At 42.5% G+C, this 26922-nt stretch overlaps 1 protein-coding gene across 2 annotated transcripts in view; it reads right to left on the reverse strand.

Moving 5' to 3' along the window:
* Window positions 1-25961, reverse strand: part of VAT1L (vesicle amine transport 1 like) — a 57648-nt gene extending 31687 nt beyond the window's left edge. Inside the window, exons 1-6 of one of the 2 annotated variants that reach the window (XM_064386728.1) lie at window positions 25720-25961; window positions 18539-18668; window positions 14663-14878; window positions 4302-4444; window positions 2126-2229; window positions 1229-1284 (exon numbers count right to left, since the gene is read on the reverse strand). In XM_064386728.1, the coding sequence (XP_064242798.1) occupies window positions 1229-1284; window positions 2126-2229; window positions 4302-4444; window positions 14663-14878; window positions 18539-18668; window positions 25720-25946 (876 nt within the window). In that variant the 5' untranslated portion in view covers window positions 25947-25961. Of the gene's footprint in view, window positions 1-1228; window positions 1285-2125; window positions 2230-4301; window positions 4445-14662; window positions 14879-18538; window positions 18669-24615; window positions 24955-25719 lie in introns of those variants that run through there. The other variant, XM_064386729.1, reaches the window with a different exon arrangement.
* Window positions 25962-26922: the final 961 nt, after the last annotated feature.

A 26922-nucleotide genomic window follows, 5' to 3' on the forward strand; every position in this document is an offset into this window, starting at 1 on the left:
GATTTTATTTCATGTAGCCCAAGAGCATCACTGAGAGTGAGACATGCCACTTCCCTGCAAATTTCATCTGAACGGGTAAATTTTTAATTAGAATTTTCATACAATTTTTATGAGTTAATTTTGCAGCACAACTACATAAAGAAACTAGTTATATTTGTGTACAAAATTTGTATGTTTTTTAATTCCTTCAATCTATTCATATTTATTCCATCAATAAATACCAATACTATCTGAAAAATACTTCAGCTGAAATTTATTCCATTGGGCCAAGCTACCCTACACATTACATGCATCTGGATATTCTTACATTACCAGTAAAAAGGCTGCATAGCAATGATTATCTGGTTTTTGGTCACAAGTGTGTGACAATGACAAGGATCCTCCCACTACAACCATTAAGACAATGTAGGAGGCAAAGAACAGCTCCTTGCTACAGTCTCTGACTTTCAGCTACACAGAGAATTTTGAAGCCAATTCCTCCTGGGAAGGGGGTGTTGCTGGAAGCTCTAAATGAGATTTTGGCAAAAAAGATCATAGGACAGATGTTCAGAAAAGATTTTTCCCTATGTTTTTCCTGTATGAAAGAATTGCTTTCACTCCTGGTTAACTTATTTCTTGCTGGCAGTTTATATGATTTATTTGCCCTACTTTTGATCTCTAGGATTTCTGCAAAGATTTCTGTTGTTGTAGTAAGCTGAAAGAAAAAAAAAAAAAACCCAAACATTTGAACTTTGAATTTCTTGACATTATCAATTAGGAAACAAATGCCACATCATCATCTCTTTGATGTCACTTGAACATGGAGAACTGAAAAAATGCTTTTCTGTATACAAGAAATCTCTGAAAAGCTGAATTTGAGTGGACACAGGCCCCAATTAAGAGATACATCTCCTTTAATTCACTGCATGGTCCTGACAGTGTTTTCAGAGACAAGAAACCTTCAGGGTGCAGTTAATCCTATCCATGGATGTGATGTTTTGCCACAAATAAATAAATAATGCAGTTTAAACTTCGCTGTGTAAGAGACCTGTGTCTCACAGACAATTTCAGTGGCAATGTGAAATGCACACAGATCCAATTCTGGTCTAGCTGTGCTGCCAGAAGAAAACATGGCACAAAACCACAACATCACAAATAACTCAGCAGAGATAAATGAAAATTATGAAGATGAGAAAGCTACAGAAAAGACCAAAGTTAGAGGAAAGAGCATCATCACAGAGACACTTACTGATTTTGCAAAACTGAAGAAGCTTTTTGTCTCCCCAGTAACCATGTTAGATGAACCTGCAAAAGATGAGCACATTCACACACAACCTATTATTACAAGCTACAGCAGACCATTTAGTACATGTAAAATCATCTCTATGATTCATATTTAAGAAAAAAACAACATGCCCAGGTTTAAAAGAGATTAGTAAAAATCCTTTGCGAGTAAAAAATAACAAAGAAGCCAAGGCAACCAAGCCCTCCAGGCTGACAGGAATTCTGAGACAACCCTGGCAATCCATCAAACTGCCAGGGGCAGGTTGGGTTGTGTTGGGCACCTGCCCATAAATACAGGAATCCCTGCAGCTGTGCCCTCCAACAGGAGCTTCCCCACCCTGCAGGGCAGCCTGGCACAGCAGCAGGGGAGATGGGTCTGCTCCATGTGAGGAGCAGTCCACAAACAGGAGTGGAAATTTGTGGACAGAAGCCTGGGTTGGAGTCCTCAAAGTCATGTTAAATAAACCCAACAGCATTCTTCCTGAAATTCTTCCTTCAAGCTTCTCTCTCACAAAAACTACACTGAAGTTTCCTTGGCCACACAATGATTCCCAGAATGAGAGATCCAAACTTTCTCCCATGCTTCTCCTGTATCACCCAGTGATGTTTAACAATCTGTAGTGTAGCTTCCCTTTCAATTTTGGGTTTACTTTTCTAAATATTTTTTAAACATTTTTTTTATATTACCATTTATTTATCAATCATCTAATCCATGGTCAGCTTCATTAAAACTGTTGATTGGAAATGATCAAACTGAGCAAGCATAGCTTGTCCATCACCAGCTCTGGAAGAAGGAGCATGGATGCTTTTAAGCTCTGCAAAGCTTTAGTTTTGAAATGTGCACCTGCTTTTCCCCACTCACCATATAAAATGTAAGTCCCAAGTGGTTTGAGAAGACTGAGGCCTTTCCCAGTATTTTCTCCACAAAGACAGTCCAAAACAATATCTACTCCATCTGCTGAGATTCTAAAACAAGGAAAAATCTCTTACTTTGCAGTAAGATACACAGGGCTGGTCAGCTGGTTGTTAACCAAATGCTAACATTTTCCAGGTTCTTTAGAAAGCACTCTAAGGCTGAGACTTTGCCTGTGAAAACTTTACCCTCATCAAAATACATTTCAGACCCATCCAGTGGCACAGTGCAAGTTTTTCAGGCTAGCCAACCCATCCCTCTTAGGCATCTTGCTTCCCCTTTTTCAGGGCTTTCGGGAAAATTATATTAGCAAAAGACAGGCAAGAGATAAAAAGTTATTTTTTGACTGCATGCAAATATCAGCAAATGCTTGTTTTGTAAATAGAGAAAAAGGATATTTTTCTTATTCACATCTAATATTATTTTTCTGAATTTGTAAGGAAAAAGATCTTAATTTCTTTTCAGACAAAGTTACTTGTAAAGTTATTTGCAGAGTCTTCAGATATTTTATCAACTAGATATCAGCTAAGACTTAAATCAAGCATAAAGAGAAGTCACCAAGAGGTAGAAATCCAGCACAAGTGTTACAATCAGGCCATTTTGTACTGTTTCAATAAACAGTTTACATATTTATAACTTTCCAACAGCTCTGTCAATGCAATGTCAATATGATGCTGAAGAATTAAAAAAAAATACACTGAATATACTGATTTGGCCTTGTAATGCATCTTTCAGCTTCCTCACAAACAAAGGTGAGACCCAGACATCCATTGGTTACAAACAGCAGCAAAACCAGGCAACTTCACTCCCTGGTACTGCTGCCACATTTGGGACAATAAATTGCTTCTATCAGGCCACTGGATGAGCCTCCATGTAGAGGAATACAAATTTTACAACGAAACAGCTTTTGGTGGCTTCCCTGGTTCAATGATTCCTCATCCCCTATGAACGTTTCCAATTCATAACATCCCTTATGGATTTTTTTGGGTTTTTTTCATTTGCTTGGAGTCATCGGTGGTTGCTTCGGTTTTGTTTTTTGAGTTTTCTCCCTGCTGAATGCCCGCGTGACCTGCAATAAAGCAGGTTCCTGCCTCTGTCCCTTCTCATCACAGCTCCATCCTGTTCTGCTCACAGACTTTGAAGAGGTGAACACTTTGAGCAGAACACAGTACACAGCCAATATCCATCAAACCAAACAACTGCCCCATTCCCTCGCTGCTGCTGCTGCTGCCAAGAGACAATTTGTCAAAGCAGCACTCTCAGAATTACTGCTGTAGGTTTATTAAAGATCTTTTCAATGCAAAGGGAAAATGGAAAGATCTGAGTAACAAATCAGAGTACTGGCACATTCTACGGGGTGCCACTTCTGTCTTGCAATCAGGACTACTTGCTGAGCTGATGTTAAACACCTCTGTGCCAGGAAAGAAGCACAGATTGTTTGTTACACCCATGGTTTTTCATCTCTTGTAGCCACCCTGATTCCTCCTGCAATACCAGCCTGCAGTGCTAACAGCCCAGAGAAGTTCTGCCACCTCCACCAACACCAGGATCAACAGTTAGACAAACTGAAAACCAAAGTGTTTGAAAGCACATAAACAGAAACACACATGATGACTTCAAAAGGCAACAGGATGATTTTAATCTGAATGCAAACAAACAAAATCTAAGGATCTGAAATTAAAGCAGACATCACGTGCTCTGATATCAATCCCTGGCAGAGGATAAAAACCCAGGCAGATAAAAGCACACCAGAGAACTCCAAAACCTGGATACCTTACAAATCCACTGAAAATATCTTATTTGGAGCATTACAGTAAGCAAGTACATATGCAAATGAAGGCAAAGCACATCCTCCTGTTACGACCTTTAGTTTCTTTCACTTAATTTACTTTGCTCACAACACATGTCCAAATAAGGAGAGGGATTGAAAAATTTCATGTTGCTTATCAAGACATAGGGAGAAGCTTGCTATCCTGTCCCTAGTGGACAGATGGAATAACTGGAATAAACTACAGCTCCCAAACTCACAAATGTAATATCCTCCCATAAATATGATCAGCCTGGTGCCTTTCATAGTATTTTGCCACATACTATACTGACCTGACTCAGGAAAACACAAGATTACCTTTTTACTTCTTGAACATAGTCTGCGTTCCTGTCAAACAGGTGAGTTACCGAGTTTTTGATTGCTTCATGTTTGAAAGATGAAGCTGTTCCAAAAACAGTAACATTGGGAATGGTTGAACAGAGCTGAGCAACAGCTTGACCCTGCAAATACATTATTATGTTAGTTCACTGGCATGGAAATTGGTTGACAGAGTTTGCAGCTGCCCATTCACTCCTGACGCAGCAAAACCCGAGACCAAGCGTGGGCAAGCACTTCCCAAACCAGTTTATTTCCACTGAAATGCAGTTCAGCCACAGGAAAAAAGACACTAAATCACAAGGATGTTCTGAAGACAAAGCAGTCCTAATACAGTAGGATCATGTCTCCTTATGGTCTCAGTGGAGACAGCAAGTTGCTGTAACAAGTGCTGCATAATAAAGAAAATCTGCTTTACCTCTTACTGATAACAATAGTAATTACTGATTATTCAAAATGCAGGAATAGTCCCCAGTCACACTAAGAGAGATCTGCTGAAGCACGGCCCCAGACTCAAAACGGATCAACAGCAAAAGGGATAAAACAGCCCAGAGCACATCCAGGACAATTATTCTTCCTCCTGGTCTGGGCAGGAGCCCAGTGGGGTCCATCAGATGCTGGTAGCACTTGGGGCATTGAAGAATTTGTGCAATCAGATGTCTGTCCTTTGAGTTTCCAGTTTTGGACCCCAGAAGGCCTTTATAGAATTTTAACCTCTAATTTCATGAAGCTGAGAGAAGGGAAGCTTAACAGCTGAGCCATCTAGATTTCAAAAACCATCCTAAAAGGTCATCTTTCTATAAACCCAGGTTTTGTTTTACTCTTAACACAACAACTAAAGAAAACCAGACTTTTGGTAGCTACACCCTGCTTTCCCTTGCAACCACATTTTTCCACTGGAGCCAGCACAGTCACATGGATATATCCAGAAGTTTAAAAAAAGGCACTGTCATTCTAAAAAAAAAAAGGCCAGATGGAATTCAGCAGACTCTTACTTACATCTACAGCCTAAAGATTGTCATTTGTAAACTGTGTGCATGATAGTAAAACCACCCAGGGACAAACACATTTCTGTTCACTCCAGCCAGAAACCCTGATTATTAGTTGTACATCCCAGTAATTAGCACTTGGGTTTTATTTAGAGCAGGATAATTAGCTAGCCCTGCATAGCCTGGAGGTCTTGGCATCCTCATGGATTCTGCTGAATGTAACTCCAAGCTGAGCATCACCAGAGAGGGCAAGGTTATGGTTTACACGTGGTGGCACCCAGGAATTTCAGAGAGGTTTCCTGCTGGGCTACTCAGAAAATGCCTGCTCAGCAAGGCACAGCTTAGGAGATCTTTAGACAGGCAAGCACACACAGAAAAGAGAGCAAGAGAAGGGATCATTCTCATTCCTACTTTGCAGATGAGGGATGGAACACCACAGCAGGCTGAACAGCTTGTCCAGCAGCTCAGAGAAGCTCACAGGTAACAATGCTTACTCCTGGCATGGTAAATCCAACCCCAAATCAAAAATGACCTCTTATTTTTAAAAGTATCCATTATTTTCCTGGGCTGGAATCCCTAATCTCTCAAAAATCATAAGAAAATCCATTCCTGAAGGGTCTCATCTTGAAAGATGTAACGTTTTCAGGGAGCAGAAAATGTTTCACTATTCTGATATTTCATTTCTCTATTACTTACCATCTCATTCTAAACCCTTCCCAGATTTTAGCCTCCACAAAGAATGTAATATAAAATTAAAATAAAAAATTAGGGGATTTTGTAGCTGTTCTTTTCTTAGCAATTTTCCTAAGCAATTGTCTTTTCTCACTTCTGTGTCTCACAGAAACCCAACACCCACAGTGTTTTAGATAAATCAGTAATTTATAATGCATGGTAGTTGAATGAAATTCTGACATTATTGATCTATTCTCTAATTAGTTTTCTGCATTTTCAATCTAACTTGGGCAGAGAAGGGCTAATGAGTATATCCTGAATCAAAACCACTGAATGTTTAAAAGGTCAAATATTCAAGAAGAAAGCATGTTGATTTTTATCCTTCAGAAGACGATTAACATTTAACAAACCAACAGTGAGATGAACAGGAGAAATGCACAAAAACATTGGGATAATGTGAATAACCTATTTTCCTCCTGACTCAAACTCTGTAGTACACCTTTCCCTCCCCCCAGAGATAAACTTATCTAAAATCCCAGATCAACTGGGAATACCTTCCAGCTTTCTGTAGATATTTGAAGTCTACAACTGATGCATATGACCAGCACTTTTATAATTGGATGAAGTGTTTTGAAGCAATTCCACCAAACACTCTTCTACAGTTTTCTGAAATCTTAATTTGAAGTTGACTCTTACTTATGTCTGTGCAAAGTATTTTTAGTAGCTCTATCAGAAATGTAGGAATAAAGGCTGATATTGGACTTTTCATGCTTTCCCCATCAAAACAGGGGAACTGAACTCAACCTATGAACTCAACCATTTCCCTAATTTCTGTGGAATTCAGCTAAGCTCCAAAACAGCACCGTGGCTATGTAAGTCACTCTTAAGTCTCCTTTTAATCCCTCAAATCACGCAGCTGCCTCTGGATTAGTCACCACTGTTCAGCAGGCTACGCATTTTAATTGCAAATACTGATACCGGTGCTCAGAATACCCACGATTCACAAATGGACCATCACAAAGGGTTTTGCTGCTGAAGCCCTGTGCTGTCACTTGGATCCTGACAACTGCTCTGTGGCAAACAGGGGCAAGAGGCTTTTCTGTCTCCTCCCTGCCCAGGCAGAACCACATCAACTCTGCTACCATTCCAAAGCCTCTCCGGCTTTGGAATCAAGAACCATGCTAGCAGAAACACTGTATGAACTCCAAAACCTTCCAAGAGGGTGCTAAACTATACAAGCATGGGTTGAAAAATAATCTTCACCTATTTAATTTTTTCATATACAATGCCAATTTCTACACAGCAGTATTGACCAGATTCTTGCTTTCTGAACCCAGGAAAACGAGAAAGTTTTAATGGCAAAAAATAATTATTACTTGGACAATTAATGCCACCTTTAATGGAAATCAGCAGTCTTTGGGAATAGAAAAGAAATCAGGCAATTCTCTGAAGGGATAGACATGGTTACACAATATTCCCTTAAAGTGGAATCAATCTCCTGTAATATACTCATATATTTTATACACTACTTATCACAGAATCATGGAGTCATTCTGGATGGAAAAGACCCCTGAGACCATCAAATCCAGCCACCAGCTCAGCACCATCACCATGTTTTATCACTAAGTTGTCCTGAAGTGCACATCCACACATTTTTTGAACACTTCCAGTGAGGCAGAACATCATGTGGTGAAAACTTAGAGAAATTAATGGCTTGGATTGAGTAGCTTAGATTAAAGAAATTAATAGCTTGTGGAATGAAGGATGTCTGCTAATGCTGGATGTGTCTCCCCAGCTTCACAGTCTGCTTGATGGATTCCTCTTCAAGATATCCTGTGAATTCATAAAACCAGTATGTTGAACCTAATCTACACATATGATTACAGAAATTAATATAAATTTATAGCTTTACAGTAGTTTTAGATCCAGAAAAAAAAAATCTCCATATTTCATTGCTTTAAAACCTAAGTCTAAGCCTGCAGGATTGGAAACTTCTCATACCAAGATATTCACCTAAAAGAATGGAAAAGTAGTTTTCTAGGAAGTAACAATGAAATAGACTGTTAAGTGCATTTCAACAATTTCAAAGGAAAAAAGTAATCAATATTTAAAAGTCAATATAGAAAGCATGAATAGAATGAAACTCACTAATCTAATTACCTTGTTAACACAAACGTAATGCTGGATGAAATATAAATAAGGTGTACAGGTGAGTGGCTTTCCAGAAGGGTCTGACCTAATGCCACCAGCCTGACGTGCCAGCTGCACACTGAATTACAGCAGATGTGGGGCACAATCCTTCCAAGAAAGCATCTTTTTGCTACTGTGCAAACTGAGGGCAGCCTGATAGCAGGAGAGAATAAACCATGTAAAAGATACCACTCTGCAAAACTGTATCAGTAAAGAATTACCATTTCTATGATATATTTCTGCAGTCTAAAGGTGCTACAGCATTTTAAAAAGAGCATTCAGACTTAATATTGCACAAGAAACTTGTCTGGAACTGGATGTGAGAAGAATCCAAGTTCCAAAATGCTTTGATTCCACCTAAGCACACCTGAAGGTGCTGTGCAGTACCCAAACACAGTAAGAAAACTGCAAGGGGAATCATCTACTGATCTTGTGGTGTCAGGAAAACTCTTCTCTGGCCTTGGGTGAAGTCTGATACACAACATTTCATCTCCTGAAGGTGTCATTTCCCAATTACAGCAGAGGAAATTGGAAACCAAACACTGGGTGAACATTGCAGAGTGGACAAACTAAAATGTGATTATTGGACAAGCATAAGGCAGCATCTGCTACACTCAGCTCACCACAAATGAGTTTTGGAGTGGAGGCAGGGGGACAGTGACCCTGAGATAATGATCTCTCTCACCCTCACAACATTTTCTGCAACAATTAGCAGGGTGTGTTTTTCTTACCCCTTTGCAAAACCGTGCAGCTGAGCTGCATCAAAAACTCAGGGCTGAATCTCCACCTGGCACAAATCCTCTGCAGCTCAGTGGAGCCAGCCCAGCAAAACTCTGCCAGGGGAACAAACTCCCCCTGGAAAGGCAGAACAGCCAGGGGAGAGCTGAGCTCTGCAGTGACTGGGGACAGGACATGTCCTCTGGGGAGTGCAGGGCTGCGAGAGGCAGAAAGAAACGGCCTTCAGAGGCTGCAGCTGCTTTGGTCAGGGAAATTGCTCTCTGTGCACGGCTGGCTGGGCTTTTGTGTTTGATGAGCAGATCCTGCTCTGAGGCAGTGTCTGGAAATGGGCTGGGCCCTGGCACCAGCACTCCCTGGTGCTGCTGAGGGAGCAGAGCCATGGCTTCAGAAGCCTTCACTGCCCCACCGCCCTCCTGGCTCCCACAGCTGGGCACTTAGAGCAGCCCAGACTGGGTGGCACAGCGTGTGAGCTGATTTATCCTTGGCTGCTGGAGATGAAACAAGAGGAAAGCACTTCGTCACATGCAGAACAGCCATGAACTGCAGGTATGAAAACAGCAAGTGCAGCCCTGGTAGCAGGTGAAGGTGCCAGCAGAGTGGGCTGGAGGAATGCCCTGGCAAGGGCTGGCCAGCACCAGCACAGGACAAGAGTCAATTCTAATTACTCACATTCAGGGAGTCCTGACTCAACCACAGGAGTGCTGTTTAATGTGCTCCTCCCTCTAAGTGCAGACAGAGCAGCCTACCCATGCAATATTTAAAAGGATCAGGAATGCTGTGGGATCTGTTTTAACAGGATCTGGCTTTCCTACTATCTTACTGCTGCTGTGCTCCCAGCCAGCTCAGAGCCCGGGAAACACATCCACACCTGCTGGAGCAGGACCTGCCTGGAGGATGACCAGGAAAGAGACACCTAACCTTACAAAAACAGGGTGTGAGCAAACAAACCTGCCTTCAGACTGAAAAATACAGGCCAAGGAGAGATTTCATGCTGAGCTTGTTGTAGCTGTGAACATATATATCCTACCAAAAAGATCTAAAAGAAGTGCTCCAAGAAGAAAGAGGACCTAATTTTAATTAATGGACAACATCATTAAAGACAAGATACATTAACTCTAAAAGAACAAAGATGCATTTACTGGCTATGAATGAAGTCTGCAAATTTTCTCACTGGGTAAGAAAGACAGAGTGGAGAGAATCTGAATAGATAAACACTTAGGTGTTTTTTCAGGAAGAAATTAGATCATTCTCTTGCAAGAGTTTCTATATGCTGTCTGTGATAGCAGGTGACTGGATTCACTAAGAAATGCCAGTTCTTTGTCAGATAAAATGTCACCACTTCAGTGATTCAGCTGGGAACACATCCTCAAATATTTGCAATATATGCAGGGGAGACACAATAAAAAAGAGGGCTCCTGCCAAGCAGTAACAAATCCTGCCAGGATGGCCTAAATCTGTTGCCAAGTCAGATTTACCCTTCAAATTCAAACACGAGAACTGCATCTGTAACTTACTCTGCTTGCACCTCCTTTGCTGCTGAGCCTGAAAGGGAAGGTCAGACAACAGCTTCAGGAGAAGCAATCAATGCTCCTGCATGGAAGGCAGCTTATTTTTAGCATCTGCAAGATCACAATGCTAATAATTCTGCCTTGAGTCTGAGGAGTTAAGTGATGAGAATGGTGTTTACAAAATCTTGGTAAATAACCAAAGCTTTGTGCTCTAAATATTCAGAAGAGGAAGTACATGAAGAACAAACAAACAAGCAAATGGACATAATGGCTCTCTCTCACAAATATAAAGCCCTGGAGGAATTAATTTTAAAGGTAGATATCATAGAAATAGGGACTGGATTTATTGAAGCTCAAGGAGAAAAACATAATGCTTTTTTCAATTTTTTTTTAACTACAAGGGTCCTGTATTTATACTAATTCAATAGTTTACATAAATAATTGTGAACAAAACTTTATAACCTCATACAAGCCTGTGCTGTGACTTGCACTGAATGCACTGACTTGGAGAGTTTTTATTTTAAAGAAGTAATTGCCTCTTAGGGCAGACCAGTCCCAGCAGGGTGCACACGACTGCTCAGTTTTCTTGGGGTATTTTCCTCAGTTGTCACATTGCTTCACTTTATAGAGATGGGGGAGTGTATTTGTGAAGGGAGCTACTCTTCCGTTGTCTTGCAGTCATTTCAAACATTAATTGCAGTGTTGTACAGTTAAGAGAGACCAATATCTGTCCTACAGTAAGTCATATGTTCTTGCAAAGTCATTATTTTCAGCATTAATGTCTATTTATGGTGTTTAGTGTTATCTGGCTTTCTCCCTGATTTAGCAACCAGTTCAGAAGGGCACTAGAATATTTCTGTAGCTTAAAGTATTTAAACTCTATTTGTATGAGACAATTCTATTTTTTGTTAATTATTGAACTGCCCTGATACTCACTTAGACAGTTTAATCAGAAGTTCTAAGTGTCCTGCCAAGCAGAGGCCTAAAGGGGAGCAAATGGCAACTTTGTTAGATTTTAGTCAGCAGCAGGGCTTGAAAAGTGTTCATCTCTTGTCAGAGCCTGAGGGAATCAACTGTGAGCCTGCTCTGTGCTTTCTGAGAAGGCTCCTGAAATATCTTCAGCCTCCTTCCCTGCCCAGGGTAGGAGCTGAGAGTCACTCTCTCTTCACTGCCCCTGTCCCCAGGATGAAAAAAGAGCCAGGAAAGCCTAAGCAGCCCCTTTTCCAGGCAATCAAAATCAACAAGCTGAAAATCTTGAAAAGCAATGAAAAGCAAATCCTGTGAAAACCAAACGTCACCTCTCCCTCCAGTCCCCCTTGTAAGCACTGCAGCAGCTCCTCCTCCCCGAGGGAAGGGTGCAATATCCCACGGGCCAGAAGCAGAGTTTGGGGCTGTCCCCCTGTCCCCTGGCTCAGGGACACCAGGTGCTTCCCTACGAGTGGCCACTGCCCTTCCAGGACCAGGGAAGTTGGCAGGATGCCCTGCACTCCAGGGAGTGGGGGCAGGGAAGGCACTGGTTTGGTACATGGAGACACAGAGACAGCTGTGTGAGACCTTTCCCAAGACAGGTTATCTTGGTGTGCTTCCTTTTTCTCTTCCTAATCTTCTGATGCTCCCTGGAACTTCTGGAATAAATAACCTGATTTATCTAAAGCATCCTGTCAGACATTAAAGCTACTAATCACACTCCAGGCACAGATGGGAAGACAATTGCCATAGTTACCTCACTACCAAAAGTATCTCCCAACAAAAGAAGGCCACATAAATAAACTGAGGCAATACACAAGAGTAAAGGTCCTAGAGAATTTTGCCTGTCTCCACTTATTGAAAAAGCTGCAGGATCCTCCTAAAGAGGACTGAGTAGCCAGAACAAAGAACCTCACAAACATTTTTGAAGCAACAAGTTCTTTTTAATAAACTGCCTGAAGCAGCTAAAATAATGATCTTGCATAATGAGAAATGAACAATTAGAAACTTCTAGTCCCACAGGGAGCCTATTGTCTCATTAAAGTGTTCTGGAATTTCCCTGACATTTAGAAACAAACTGGACAGATTTGCTGAAAGTGGGGAAGGGCATTCTATCCATTAAAGCAACAGCACAAAAATAGCTCTTTCTATAGCATCTTCAGTGCCAGTTTTCTGTTCATTATCAAAGACCTTTGTGAGAATGATGTGTTCGATCTGAAACTGTCAGATTTTTCAAAGGATTAACAGACACATTAGAGTAACACAGACCCCTCTGAAATCTTCATGTCTGCTTAGCAGAAAGAAAAAAAAACCACGCATCTTCAGTGATATTTTACCTAGAAAACTTATCAAGCAATGGGAAAATTTCCAATTCTTGCTCTCCATGCTCTTCCCTTACAAGAAACAAGGGGCTGTGTGAGGCCCTCTCCTCTGGGACAGTGATCAGCATCCTGGCTTGCAGGCTGGCCAGCCCTGTCTCCCTCTTCCTTGCAGTCCCCCTGGATCCTACACAGCCCTCCATCCCTTACTGCCAGCCTGGCTGCTCTTCCTGCACGTCTGGCCTTTCCCTTGCAAACTCTGCTTTATTTAACTACTTAGCAAGTGATGGATCTGATTGCTCCTTGTTCTCCTGGCAGCCAAACAGGACCCATCCTTCCTTTAGCTTGTCTCAGAGAAGGTTTGGAGCAGCCACAGCAGAGGACCAGCCAAAAGTGCCCATTGAACAGCTGGGATGAGAGAGGAAGCCAGCAGCTCCTTCCAGGAACAGCCCAGCACAGAGGCACTAGAGCAGAAGCATTACCAGTCCTTCAGGAAAAGAAGGAGGAAATAACAGAGGCTAGTGAGATAAGAAAGAGAAAGAAACACAGGAATCTGAAAAAGGAGGAGGGGTTCAACTTCTCTAGATGCACAGGTACGTGCAGGGATTGCTTTGGGGCTAATTCTGTACGCTCAGCCCACAAAGGGGCTGTACAGTGCCAGGTGGGCAAACGGCCTTAGAGCTGCAGCTGGGACTTTGATTCCTGTAGAATATTCCCCTGAATGTGTGGCCTCATGTTGCTTTAGCAGCCCTGAATTCCACATGAAGAGAATGAGCACTACAGAACAATGGTCAGCCCCAGCACTGGGGGCCGGGCTGTGCCCCAGCATAATACGATTATAAATTCCATTCATTTACTCCTCTATTCCAACAGCACCGACCCTTCGCTGCCACTGGGATTATGGCTGGCTAAAAATACCTTGTACAGAGAACTCATGAATTTATTCCTTTGATTACAGCCTTCATTTATATGAGAGCCTGAAAGAAGGGCTAAGGGCGCAGAATTAAGGACGGCGTGTTTGGGGCTGCCCACCAGACCTCAGCAGAAAACAGAACATTATTTTAGCATAAATAAGGCATAACAAGAACTTAGAAAAGGTACTCGAGTTTCAAAGGCTGCTATCTGCTAACGGTCTCAGCTTATAAAATCTGTTTTATGAAAAAGGACTGCATAATTTCAAATGTAAACAGTCCCCAGTCAATATCACAATGTTTTGCACAAAACTTTAATACTTTCAAAAGAAAGAGATTTTTCCTGAAACATACTTCAGGAAAGGAACTTCAAGGGCCACAAAATGCTGACTCTTTATTTCACTGTGTGGCTTGGTATTCCCACAAATTCACCCTTTGCCTGTGCCACACAATGCCCCCTCAGGAATGATCCAAACTACAACATGCAGCAGCCACCACTGGCTACAATTTCAAATTTGTACCTTTTCCTCAGGGCTCACATAAGATTTTTCACTGCTTTCAATCCCTCTACACAAAGGGGAAAAGGAAATCTTTCACAGTGAAAGCACCACACACACTCACACATTATATGTGCAGGAGTATTCTGAGAGGGACATTTACTGTAAAGAGGATTACATACAAATACCTTTTGCAGGGAGCTTATTCTTTTCACTACACCCTTCTTTAACGTAGAAGTACAACATGTGTAAGTTCAGGAATGCAATATTTGAGACAATGGTTGATCCTTGATCTGCTGACAACCAATTAGGGGTTTTTCCATGAGATTTTTTTTCATAGAGTCTAGATCCATAACATTTTTATTTCACCAAAAGCTCCTGCCAGCCATTCACATCAGCATTTTGATGGGAAAACAGATGCAGTCCCTCCTGGTGCAATCCCTCACACAGAGGAATATCCCACCAAACTGCAGGTTCTGGTCATTTCAGGAATGAAGATGCATCAGACTTTCAGTTACTCAGTGACAGGAAAGGAAGAGAAGTTCCAACTTACCACCCCACCTCCTGCCGAGTGAACCAGCACAGACATGCCCTCTCTCAGGTTAGCCACCTCAAAGAGCATCATGTAGGCAGTTACAAAGTTCATGGGAAATGCAGCAGCCTCGGAAAAATTCATGTCATCTGGGATCTTGTAGACAAATTCTACTGGGGTACACACGACTTCAGCCCAGGCATTGTAGTTTACAAAAGCCATGACTCTGTCTCCAATCTGCAAACAAGGAAGAAAACAACGTTGAGGATCTGACTGCAGTTGAGACTGTAGGGAGCAACCTGTGAGACCTGCAAGTCTCCTGTTCAAGGTCTGGGTCACTGCCTGACTGTGAGGGAAATGATGCTCCACATCTTTGGAAAAATAGCAGTTAAGCTGTTCAGCTTTGGGCTTTTACTGTTTTTAATGTCAAAAGAAGTTAAAGCCACCTCTTCCTTTTTGTTTTTGTTGTTTTTGTTTTGCTCCACTCTTCTCTGATAGAGCAGTCTTCTATCATCACTAGTACAGATCATCTTCTGCTAGCAGAGCTCCCAAATAACAAATGTAAAGAATGAAAACAGCATTCTTAGCAATAACCAGAAATTTTGCTGAAGAGAAAGAGATGAGGGGGAAAGGTTATAATTACATTGATGAGAAGCATGGAATAAAGAAAATTATACCTAGGATAATTTTCACTTTAGAGCTACTTTTCCTCTCTGTGGATTGAGAAGGGAAGGCCTTGTGCTCTGGTAGATGGAGCACATGAAAGGGTTGCAAAACTCTCATTCAGAAGATAACACCATCTGTACCCACTCTCTATTTTTACCATCTTATTAACTGATTCAACCAAGATATATCCATGATTGTAATCTCCACAGCCATGTGTCAGAGCAGTATTTAGTTCTACAACTTCAAATAAGCCACCTTAAACATCAAAAATATACCTTTGGATTTTAAGGCACTGTTAAATCTACAAAATGAATTTGACAAGATTTAAAGGAGCAATGAAATATTATCTTCCAATGCAACATTTCTCTGCTCAGTTTCTTCTGAAAATATATGTTAGTGAAAGCACAATTCACTATGGAGAAAAAAAGCCTTTCTGTAAATATTAGATACAGTTGGCTGCTCCTAGGAACCCTTCAGGGGTCCAGGCACATCAAGCTCAACTGTTTGTGTTTGGCCTTCATTGCAGCTTCAGGTTTTTAAAGCAGAGACACTGACTCTTCTCAGATGGACAGGAGTAACAACAAGGCACAACAGACTTGGACAGCAACACTGACCTGAAAGCAGAAACTGGGCTGCTGGTCTACGAGGGACAGCCACACTGAGCAAATGTTTGCCCAGCGTGTATTAAAATCTTCTCAGGCACAGCTCTTACAAACTCCCAATAATTCCTCGTCACCAGCAACCCCATGGCATCTTTTACCTTGACTTAAACCCTTTGCCTTTCTAGGACACACCAGCCAAAACAACAACCTGAACCATGAAAGGAGCTCTGCAATGGAGCCACAGGATAAGACAGGAATAGCATCAAACTCCAGGCCTTTGTGTTTTAACTAAAACTAACAGCAGCTGTCCCTCTAAAATAACTTTGCTTACCTGCCTGATACTCTCTTACATTCTACCATGCTCTCTAATGCTTTAGGAACTACAGGTATGGAGTAAAGCACAACACTTTTGCCTTCAGGCAAACATTTACAGCACAAGCACATTTTGGTCTCCTGAGTCATCACTTTTGCTTTGGGATATTGCAGGTTTGCTCGAAGCTAAGGGGCTGCTGACAGTTCTGAAGGGTTGTCTCTTTTAGAATGAGAATGCTGAAACAGAGCTGTCATTCCAATTTAATTGAAATGTCTCCTCCTTTTGAAATACATTCAAATTAACAATGCCTCACTGGTAATCACTCTGTGGTTCTCTTTTGCTCTTAGAGAAGCAGCTAAAATAGAAAGTCTGCTAGTATTAATTAGTGCAGATGTTAAAATGCCCTATATCCTTGCCATAAATCATAAATGATTACCAAAAAGAATGCAGAGAAGTCCCTCTTGGTGATTCCCAGGGCATTTCTTGGTGACATTAAATACCACATTTTACCACAGACACTATTCAGAGCCTGGTCAGATTACATGTCTTTTCTTGAGAATCATCCCCAAAACTGGAGAGAGATCAGCTGTCATCATCAGAAAGCAGCTTTTTCTTTTAATGGGAGAAGGAGTAGGCATTACACCTATTTTAGGAGGGCTTGAACTGGAAGAGATTTACCCAGGGAAAGGAGGTCAGAAGATACAGGGTGCAGTCTTTGCCATTGCTGTGGACAGAGGTGACAACATATGTCGAGGAGACAGCAAGCATGTGGTGTGCCCCTGCTCTGTGCAAGGATTCCATAAAGAGACCAACAGAACCTTCTTCCATCATCCTCAGGGCATGTTCTCCTGCTGATGGACTCATACCCGTGCACAGCTGCCACTCTGAGTGTGGGCCCTTTTCTAGATCACTCCAACACAGCCATGGCTATGAAGGCTATGTGTAAAAAATAAAATACAGCTTGTTTCAGTGACAGGAGTGCACCAGTGCACAAGCGTGCTCCACAGTCAGAACAAAGATGTCACTTTAAAAAGAGACACAGTATATTCAGTCAGGTGCAGTGTTGTTCAAACAAGCACCATATGCTGTAGCCTTATGATGCCCTTTAAAAATAGCAAGAACTTTAGAAATGAGGGTGCTGATCTGGAGCAGAGGTTTTCTAGACAATATTCTCCTTTCAGAGAATATTCTTTGATATGGAGCACAGCTAAGAAGTACAGATGCTAGAGCAGATCTACTGAAGCAGAAAAGGTTTTCAAACTGCAAAATTATCATTCAGCTGTTGTTTGTAACAAAATACATTGAAAGATTGCAACTTGTTTCAAGGCAGAGATGGGGCAGGAAAGGAACTGAGACAAATCCCCTAAGAAGATTTCACCACTGAAACCATAGTTGAAACTAAACTGGCCATTATCTTCATCCAACTGACAAATTTTAGATGTTTGAGAAGAGAAAAATTTTGTCTTTAGATAAAAATATTTATATCTTCTTAAGATCCAGCTATAATAAGAATTCGGAAAACTTGATTACCTTTTGACATGGCTGACTCTGCAAATAACTAAGGATTGACTTGTGTTAACTCAGGATTTATTTCCACAATTTTCAACCTGCTTAGGCAATAAAATGCAAGTTTGCAGTGAATATAGATGTTTAATATCAATAACAGAATAGGAGGCAGGACAAGATGATGCTTTTATGCCATAAGAGATACCAAAGAGTCCATAACTACTTATGACAACTTTACTATATACATCAAATATCTGTCGTTTATCACAACCTGTCAGGTGAAATAGATATTTTTCCTGAGAAATCAGACTAAGTCCTATATTCACAATCAGAATCTAATTTAATCTGCACCTCATTAATGCACACAGTTGTAAGAAGCAATGCTTACTGTAAACAGGGCTCTGTTAACTCGAGTTCAAAAGCTGGAACCAGAATCAGCAGCACCTGGGCTTTGAGTAAAAGAGCAGTGATGACAGGAAACAGGGCCAAGAAAGGAAACTTAACAAGTTAACTTAATTTCTTTCATTTTATTAAAGGACATCACTCATGCTTTCCAGTGCCTATTCAGCCATCAGGATGTGCACATGGCACAAGTGACTTTCAGGAAGGACTTGAAGGAGATGACAGTGGTGGATTCAGAAACTAATTCAAGAGGTCATTCTCACGCTTGGGAAGCAGCAAGGAAAAATTGACCTTTCAAATCTCAGCAGGGTGGTGAAGGCTGCTGTCACTGGTAGAGCAGAAGGGATTAGAAACTGCTGATTATTTATATGGGACTTATAACTATCACTTTGGAAAAAAAAAAATTACCTCAAATCCTTTCACGCTGTCTCCAAGAGCTTCTACAATTCCAGAACATTCAAACCCAGGAACAAGCGGAGTCTTAGGAGGGTTGTCAATATTTCCCTGTCGCACCATCAAATCAATAAAGTTCAAACCACTGTAAAACACAGGAAAAATTAAAATCAAGACTATTACCACAGATCACAGTAGAGGAGGAAGACTTGACCCGAATGAAGGCACAGCCAGAAAACTCCAGGGCAGCATTAAAAGCTGGGCTCTGCAGGGTCACTGGGAGCCAGCAGACATTCCCACTCTTGGGATGCTGAGCCTTGGGCAGAGGGTGCATGTGCCAGCACAGCAGAGCTGCCAGCAGCCCCAGACTGCTCAGCAGTCCCACAGGGCATTGAGGAATTCAATGCAGTGAAACACTGTGATTGCTACAAATGCACTACTAGCGGGCAAGTAAAGCCAGGTCAGTTTAAGAAGAAAACCCCAAGCCTCACACATTATAGTTATTTGGGGCTAGGAGCCCAATGATCTAACATGATCTAACTGTCCTAACCTTTGATGTGACCCCAGGAATGCATCTTGTGTTTGTCTCAGGCAGGAGTCCAAACTCTGGCATGAACTTACTAAGTACCAGATAGGCTTTTGTTTTAAAACTGTTCCTTCCTGGATCATGACTGTACATTTTTTCAAAAGTTATTAAGGTCTTTGAAGTCCTCAGGTTAGATGCTCAGAAAAAAATACAGGTCTTTCCCTGCAGTCTCAGCTTTGCAAAAATCTTAAAGCACATTTGCATTGTCTTTCGTACGCAATTTTATTAAGGAAAATTTTGTGGTTTTCTAGGCAGTCACAGGAAAAAATAAAAAAGGAAAAAAAAAGAAGAAGAATAAAGGCACCACTTATCTACTATGTGCATATATTGATTACTGGCCTTAATGCCATAGTTAAAACTTTAAAACTCTTCCAAAACACAGCCCTGTTTTTATGGTTAGCCAAGGACACAGCCAGTCCTATCACACATGATACCAGCAACTGCCTGGATACACCACATTACTGATGGGCACAAGGATTTATTAGATGCAGCCTTAGTCAGATACTAATCAAGACACAGACAGACTGAACAGACCCAACAAATTAACAGACAGAGCAGACACCAGCCCTAGCACAAGAACAGCATGGCATTCATGGGATGTAGGTCACTGGGGAGGGGGAAGGAAATCCCACCAAATGTAAGCACTCATAATTGTGGTGGAGGGTTTAGGAGCAACCTGAACCCACACCTTTCAAAATACTCATACACAAAGCTTATAATATCAACCATATGGAAGGTTAAGAGGGGTTTTCACACAGTTAAGCTGGCAAATTTGAAATTGTTTTGGAATGATCCAGTGGGTAAGACCACCTCCTACATCTTGATATGAAAGAGAAATTCCAAATAGCAAAATGCCTGCAAGGCAGCCATTGTTTGGAGAAGAGGAACAAACAAACAGACAAAAATTCCAAAACAAACCACAAACCCAGAAACTCCACAGCACTGATGGTGGCAACCACTGTCTGTGTACATTAATTTCAGCAATGGTCTTTTAAAAGCATCTTTCATCTTGTTAATGCAAGCATTTTACAAAAAGTTAACTTTCCCCTACATTCCTGCTAGAAAAGGCAGCTGGGGGCAGGACTGTGATGAGGGAACCTGGGCAGGAACACACCCCATGGTGTCAGAACAAGTAGGCAAGAAGGAGACAGGTGGATATGCAAAGGTCATTGCTCTTTGCTCATGACAATGATCACAAACAGATTCCTTCTCATGAAGTAAATTGTCAGACAGTTTTTGAGAAGGCACATGTTCAGTTCTGCATCTAATGACATAATACTGGCAGTTCAGTTCTGTCCTAGTTCCATTTCTTTTTCATCTCTATTTTCCCCAAAGGAGGACAAAGGGCAGCAAAATTATATTGGGAGTTCATCTCTATTACAATGAACTTACAAGACCTCACACTACATAAGGTAAACAATGATCAAGTCATGTGTTCTTATTGTTTTAATTTATTTTATTATTTTATTATTATTATTTTATTAATTTAACTAGTTGAACCATGGAGTGTTGACTAGGCTTTCTATTAATTTCTTGTCACTTTCATAGAGACTTTCTTCTTCATTCACTTTCATCTCCTTTACTCTTACATGCTGTGGCATCCCTGCTTCTCTCATGCATGCCGTTATTCCTATCCTTCTCCATTTTGAAGGAAGGACAGAAGTTTTATTTTGCCTGAGAAATTTGAAGATCAGTAAATCTGAAAGCATGATTATGGTGTATTGGTCAACTCAGCTTTGGGGTTTTTTTTGTTTGTTTGGGGTTTTTTTTTTTTGTTGGTTTTTTTTTTTGGGGGGGGGGGTTGTTTTTTTTTTCTTTCCTTAGAATAACCAAGAGGGCCTAAAAATGGACGGCAAGTTTTGTAACTACACCCAAGACACTCAGCTCTTTCATTGGGATTCAATCAACAGCACACTCAGGAAAAGTTTGACTGCACAGAACATCACAAGAAAATATGTTTCATGAAGAGTGGTAGGTTTAGAGATTAAGCACAATTTATTTCTTGTACCGCTGCAAACCAGGATAGCCTGCTCTGGTGTGCAGCCAGAGAAAGTGACTGCTGAACTTTAAGTAAGGAGAGGGAGAAGTGTAAATGCAAAGCAATCCGGTGACAAACAGTACACAGCATTTTTTAAAATCCTAAATCAAGAGCTGGATGCAAATGAAAATAGGGAAGGATATGAATTATCCAGATCAATACATTGACATAGCAGGGATGTGACAGAGCAGGGATGTCTCTGTGATCTGCACAGACTGGATTAACTGTGCATTACTGGAGGCAGACTTTATCAAATATGGAATTATCCTTGAATCTGAATCTGACTTTCTCATTCTGCAATGCTCTACCTTAACACCAGGTCCTTTAACATTATTCTCTACACTTATGGTTTAGTTTTGCTGCATTTTTATTTCCCTTTTCTTAAGTGTGGAAAGCAATAGTCAATTTGTTTCTCCTTGTTCCATTCCACACACTTGAGGATGCCCAATGCCTTCCATTTCAAAATCCCAAATCATGCAGAACACTCCATGACATGGTTTGGAGAGGTGCTGCTTTTGATCTTTCTTATTTCACTGTAAAAATCCACTAAAATTAATTACTGAAATTAATGAAAAGCCACAGATCAAACAAGAGGACCATCGAGTTTTGCATTCTTAAAATCCTTCCTCTTAACCGCAGCCAGCAAACTGCCCAATCTTAAAATTAAAAGAAAACCCAAAAACAAAACAAAAAAACCCCTAACAAGAACAACCATGTCTATACATAAAGGAAAGGTTTAAAATTATCAGGTCTCATGCTTTTTATGCAGAAACCAACACCATAGGAACAGACTGCCTTTAGGAGCAACACCGATTCTCTTCCGCTGCTCTGTTACACTTAGGATTTCTTTTATCTGCTCCAGTTTTTTAAAGTGCCTTTATCTCACAGTCACGGAGTCAGAAGGGTCACTTCTGCTCATTCCTCATAATGCACATGTACAGCAGTACAAGGAAGAAATAATTATAAGAGAAAAAAGAACAATAGGGGGAGGTAATCATAGGACACCATTGCTAATTCACACAACCCGTCTGAAATACGGCTTCTGTTCATTCCAGCTACTTGTGTCATCCTTTAAACACTCTGTATCCCAACCTTCTGCTGCCTGCAAATTACAATACAAACAAACACAGGAGTTTCAACTGCTTCATCATTATCAATCAAAAATTATTTCAGGAAATATGCAGGAGCTGTGACTCAGCTTGGACATCGATGGCTGTTCCATTTCTTAGTCATTGAATGAGCCTAACACATGACTCATCTCAGCTGACACATTTTCAATTGGATCACTGATATTCCAGACGTTCAAAAGAATTATTCATCTGGCTTAGTGCTAATAGCAGCGTATCCTCCATCTCCTCCATTTCTAGTACCATACTACGAAGTGTATACATACAACTTAAGGGGTTTAAACATGTGATTCAATTAGTTTTATCCACAGGGAATTCAGAGACCACACAGAACTTGTTCTTCTACTCGTGTACACTATTTATCAAGCATGTGCATATCGTTCTTAAAATAAAGCTTATTTTCTTCCATCAATTTGTTGAGTCAAAATAATACTTATCTCGAGTGGAGGTCAACTACAAGACTGATTCAACAGAATTACATGTTTTGTAAGAAGTATTGATGACTGGAACAACCCATCTTGTGTGTGTGCACGCTGCCCTGGGCAAAGCCAACCCCTTTCTCACTCGATCTCCCAAGCCCATCATCATCCCAATCAATCCTCTGCATTTACAGGCTTGGGTCAAGAGGATCAGCAAATTGATTTTGCCTTGCCTGGAAGCACACTTTGGTGACCTGGTGACATTTCAGCCCTGTGGCCATTTCCAGTCAGGAATGACACGCAGATGCTCTCCAGCCTGCAGGCTCCTCCACAGGAAGGGAAGCTCCCAAAACACAGGGGGCATTGTGCAACCTGGCAGTCACCTGTGGAGCAGCTGAGCAGGTCTGATGATGTCAAACAGCACGCTTGCAACTCACACAGCCCTGCAGACACTGCAGCCCTGGAGAGCAGCTGCAGCTGTGGCTGCACCACTCTATTTTACAGCCAAGTGCTCCTGTGCAGGTACTTTGCTATTTGTGATACATACACAGCTACTGGTTGGTTTCGTGAAAGTGGAATTCATACAGGTACTGGAAAATGTAAGTCTCTGATGCATTTAGAGAACTATATCCATGTGTTAATAATATTTTTAGTTTTGCATGTTAACTTTTGTTAACCCAATGGCTGGGAAAAAAACCACTTGGGAAACAAGAACCATTAGCTCTATTCATTTAGCACAGAATTTCTTGCATTTTCCATTGTGGCTAGTAGAGAGAAAAAAAAACCAACCCAACACCAAATGTGAATGCAAAAAATTCCGGCCCATTATTTACTGGTATTCATGCAGATTAATGGATATCACTATTTTTCATAGACAAGACCTTGGTAGAGGGAATACTCACAATGGTCACAAACTTTATGAGCCCCATTAAGAACAGGATGGAAAGCATCTGAACAGGTCAAGACACTCAGCTACATTAACCTACCAGGATATTCCAAATCTGAAGAAGATCCACTGATATGTGATTCAAAACAAGCTCACTCCCCCATACCAGTAACATTTTTAACACAAGTTCCTTCTAAAGTAAACAACTTGGCCTTCACCTTGGAATTTATCTTCCAGAAGCACCATGTTTTCATATAGCAGAAAAGGACAACAGAAGATAAATCCTAGGCAAAATTAATTCAGTCTTTGGTAAACATCAAGTTGTGCAGTAAGATCCTAATGTGGCTTCTGCCACTCAAAAAAAAAAAAAAAAAACAAAAAAAAAATCCTATTTTCACGAAGGAACATGTGCACTAAGAACAAGCAATCTAGGAAGAACAGAAAAAAAAAAAAGGAAAGGAAAACAAACAGAAAAAGAAAAAAAAAACCATCTAGGAAAACTCGTTGCAGGATGCTGCCCAACCGTGGACACTTGTCACCTGGACACAGGGACTAACACTGGGAAATTATCCCGAGCTCTGGCCACGCTGCCACAGCAGCTCCGATGAAAAAGGATGCTGACTTAAGTAAGTGATTCCCAGGAGAAAAACAACAGCCAGTGTGTCAGCAGGGAAAGAGACAGGTGCTGAGCAACACGCACAATCTGGCATCCACATTTCTCACAGAAACCCAAACCCCGAACGCACTCGGCCAGGCTTTCCCCGGCTGGCAGCGCCAAGTACCACCGTCAATCCTCTTCCCCCAGCACCCAGCCGAGCGCACCCGAGCCCCGCTGCCCGCCCCGACCGCGGAGCCCGGAGCCGGGGAAGGGACGGGGGAGCGGGGCTCCCCGGGGGAAGCCACAGGTGAGGGAAGTCGGCTCCGGAGCGGGGGCTGCGGGGCTCGCACGGCGCGCCCGGAGCGCAGCGCTGCCCGGCCCCGCGGGTCCGCACCCGCCCGGCCCGGGGCAAGGGGAGGGCGAGGGGCGATACTGGACCAGGCTTTGACGCGGATCTTCAGCTCGCCCTCCTGCGGCTCCGGCATGGCTTTCTTGGACACGCGGAGCTTGTTGAGCCCCCCGAAGGCGGACAGCACCACGGCTCGCATCTCCTTGGCGTCCCCGGCGCGCAGGCTGCCGCCCTCGGCCGCCTCCCTGCCGCCCTCCTTGTCGATCATCTGCTCCGTCTCCTCGGCTCGCTGCGCTCCCTCCTTGGCCATGGCGGGGCTGCGGCGGCTCCCGCGGTGCCGCCGTGCGAGGCCGGTGCCGCCGTGCGGAATGGCCGCGGAGCCGCCGGGGCCCGCCCGCCGCACTGCACCGGCTGCGCAGCGCCCTCCGCCCCGCGCCGCCCCCGCAGAGCCCCGCAGAGCCCCGGCAGGAATCGCGGAGCCGCGCCGCTTGAAAGCACCTCTGCGATCACACAGCTCACCCTTGTGACCCATCTCCACCTCGTCACCCAGAGCAAGGCGCTGGGAGCCACGTCCAGTCCTTAAACACCTCCAGGGATGGGGGCTCCGCTACCTCCCCGGTCAGTCCATTCCAATGTCTAATCATCTTTCTGTGAAGAAATTCTTCCCAATGTCCAGCCTCAACTTCCCCTCGTGCAGCTTTAGTAAGTCCTGTCACTTGTTACCTGGGAGAAGAGCCCGATCCCCAGATCCCCACCTGGCTCCACCCTCCTTACAGGTAGTTAAAGACAGGCATAAGATCACTCCTGACTGAGCCTCTTCTTCTCCAGGCTGAAGAGCCCTGTTGTCACCCTAGGCCAGTGCAGAGCCTGAAGCCCACTGAGCTGAGTCTGAGGCCAGGCTGTCTGGAGCAGCCACCCTCTGTGCCCCAGAGCTCACGGCATTGTGGATTAAATCTCCACTCGAGATGCCTGGGTCTTGATCCTCACCGAGGAGCCCAGTGTGCAGAGTCACACCTTCCCTGCTCCTGGTCCTGAAGCTCTTCTCGGGCCCAGCTCAGTGAGCACTCTTAGTGTCACAAGAACCATGCAGGAAGGCAGCTGCCTCAAGACTGGCACACACCTTTGCAGCAAGAAACACAAGCTTGAGACTCTGCTGTAGAGCACTTTTAAGCCTTTATACAACAGATCTTTACCTGGTGATCCGTGCTGGTGTTCGCTGGTTCCTGTGGGAAGCTAAATCCTTTAATATGAGCACAGGGTGTCCTGCAAGGCACCCAGCCAGCAGAGCTCCCTGGGGCTGTCCTGGTTTGAAGAGGCTTGGACACCAGCCACTTATCTCTGTGTTAATGAGGGTCAGTGCCTGCAGCCCCCCCTGGGGCAGCTGGGCGTGGATTTGGGGGATCACTAGTTGTGGCTTCATGGATGTTGGTGGAGTGTCTGTTGAGTTCAGTATTGGATCCCTGCACCAATTTGTGGATGTCCCCATGGTTTGAGTAAATCAGCCTAAAATGACGTATGTATTTATGGAGTTCCAAAATTCATTGCAGCATGCTGTGTGTACGGTGAATGGTCCTGCAGACCTCCCGTGGGTACAGTTCTTCCATCAAACCACCCCCACCTGCAGCAGCTGAGTCCTTAAGAAGCTTCAGGACCCCTCTGTCATCTGTTGGGGATTATGACCCCCCTCTCTTTAGGCTGTGGAGTTGTAGTGGTCTGAGTTCATCAATACCCCTTAATTTCACAATGTGCATTTCTTTCATCTCGGGTCATGTATTCAATGTTCAAGTATTTGAAGGAAGCCAAAAATGTTGGAAATATCTTAGCTATAACAGGTAATGGGATAAAAGCATTTTCATTAACAATAAAGTGAGATAGTGGAGGAATGGAGAGAATTTTCATATTCCTTTGAAATTTTGGGGTTTTTTTTCTCTGTAGTCTGTGAAAACTTTTAGATAACATATTTTTAAAAGGCCATTTCTGAGAATTTGTCATCTCAGCCTGCCATAAATGAAGCAGTAAATAAATACATGTTAGGAGCAAAGGAGAAATAGTACTAGCCTCAGGGAAGCTTCACTATGACCATTACCTCAAGAAGTTCAAGCAGATTTTATCAAAACTGAAGTCTGATGCCTCAAACACCACATATGTTGTCCTGAAGATATGTTTTGACAAAGACTCAAAACCAGCTCATTAACACCATCAAGAATTTTATGTGTGACATATTAAAGCAATGCCATTCACTTCCTTCCACGTATCAGTATGTCAAAAGCTCCAGCTGTTTTAAAGACCAGGAACCTTTTTTCCTCCCTGGTAATACCATGAATATCCCCTCCCTGTTCCCTGCACTTGGCTAATTCAGTGCTGTAATGGGGAATACAAGGTTCTGTCACTTTAGA

Source organism: Passer domesticus, chromosome 12 (genome assembly GCF_036417665.1).
Source record: "Passer domesticus isolate bPasDom1 chromosome 12, bPasDom1.hap1, whole genome shotgun sequence".
Classification (NCBI taxonomy): Eukaryota; Metazoa; Chordata; class Aves; order Passeriformes; family Passeridae; genus Passer; species Passer domesticus.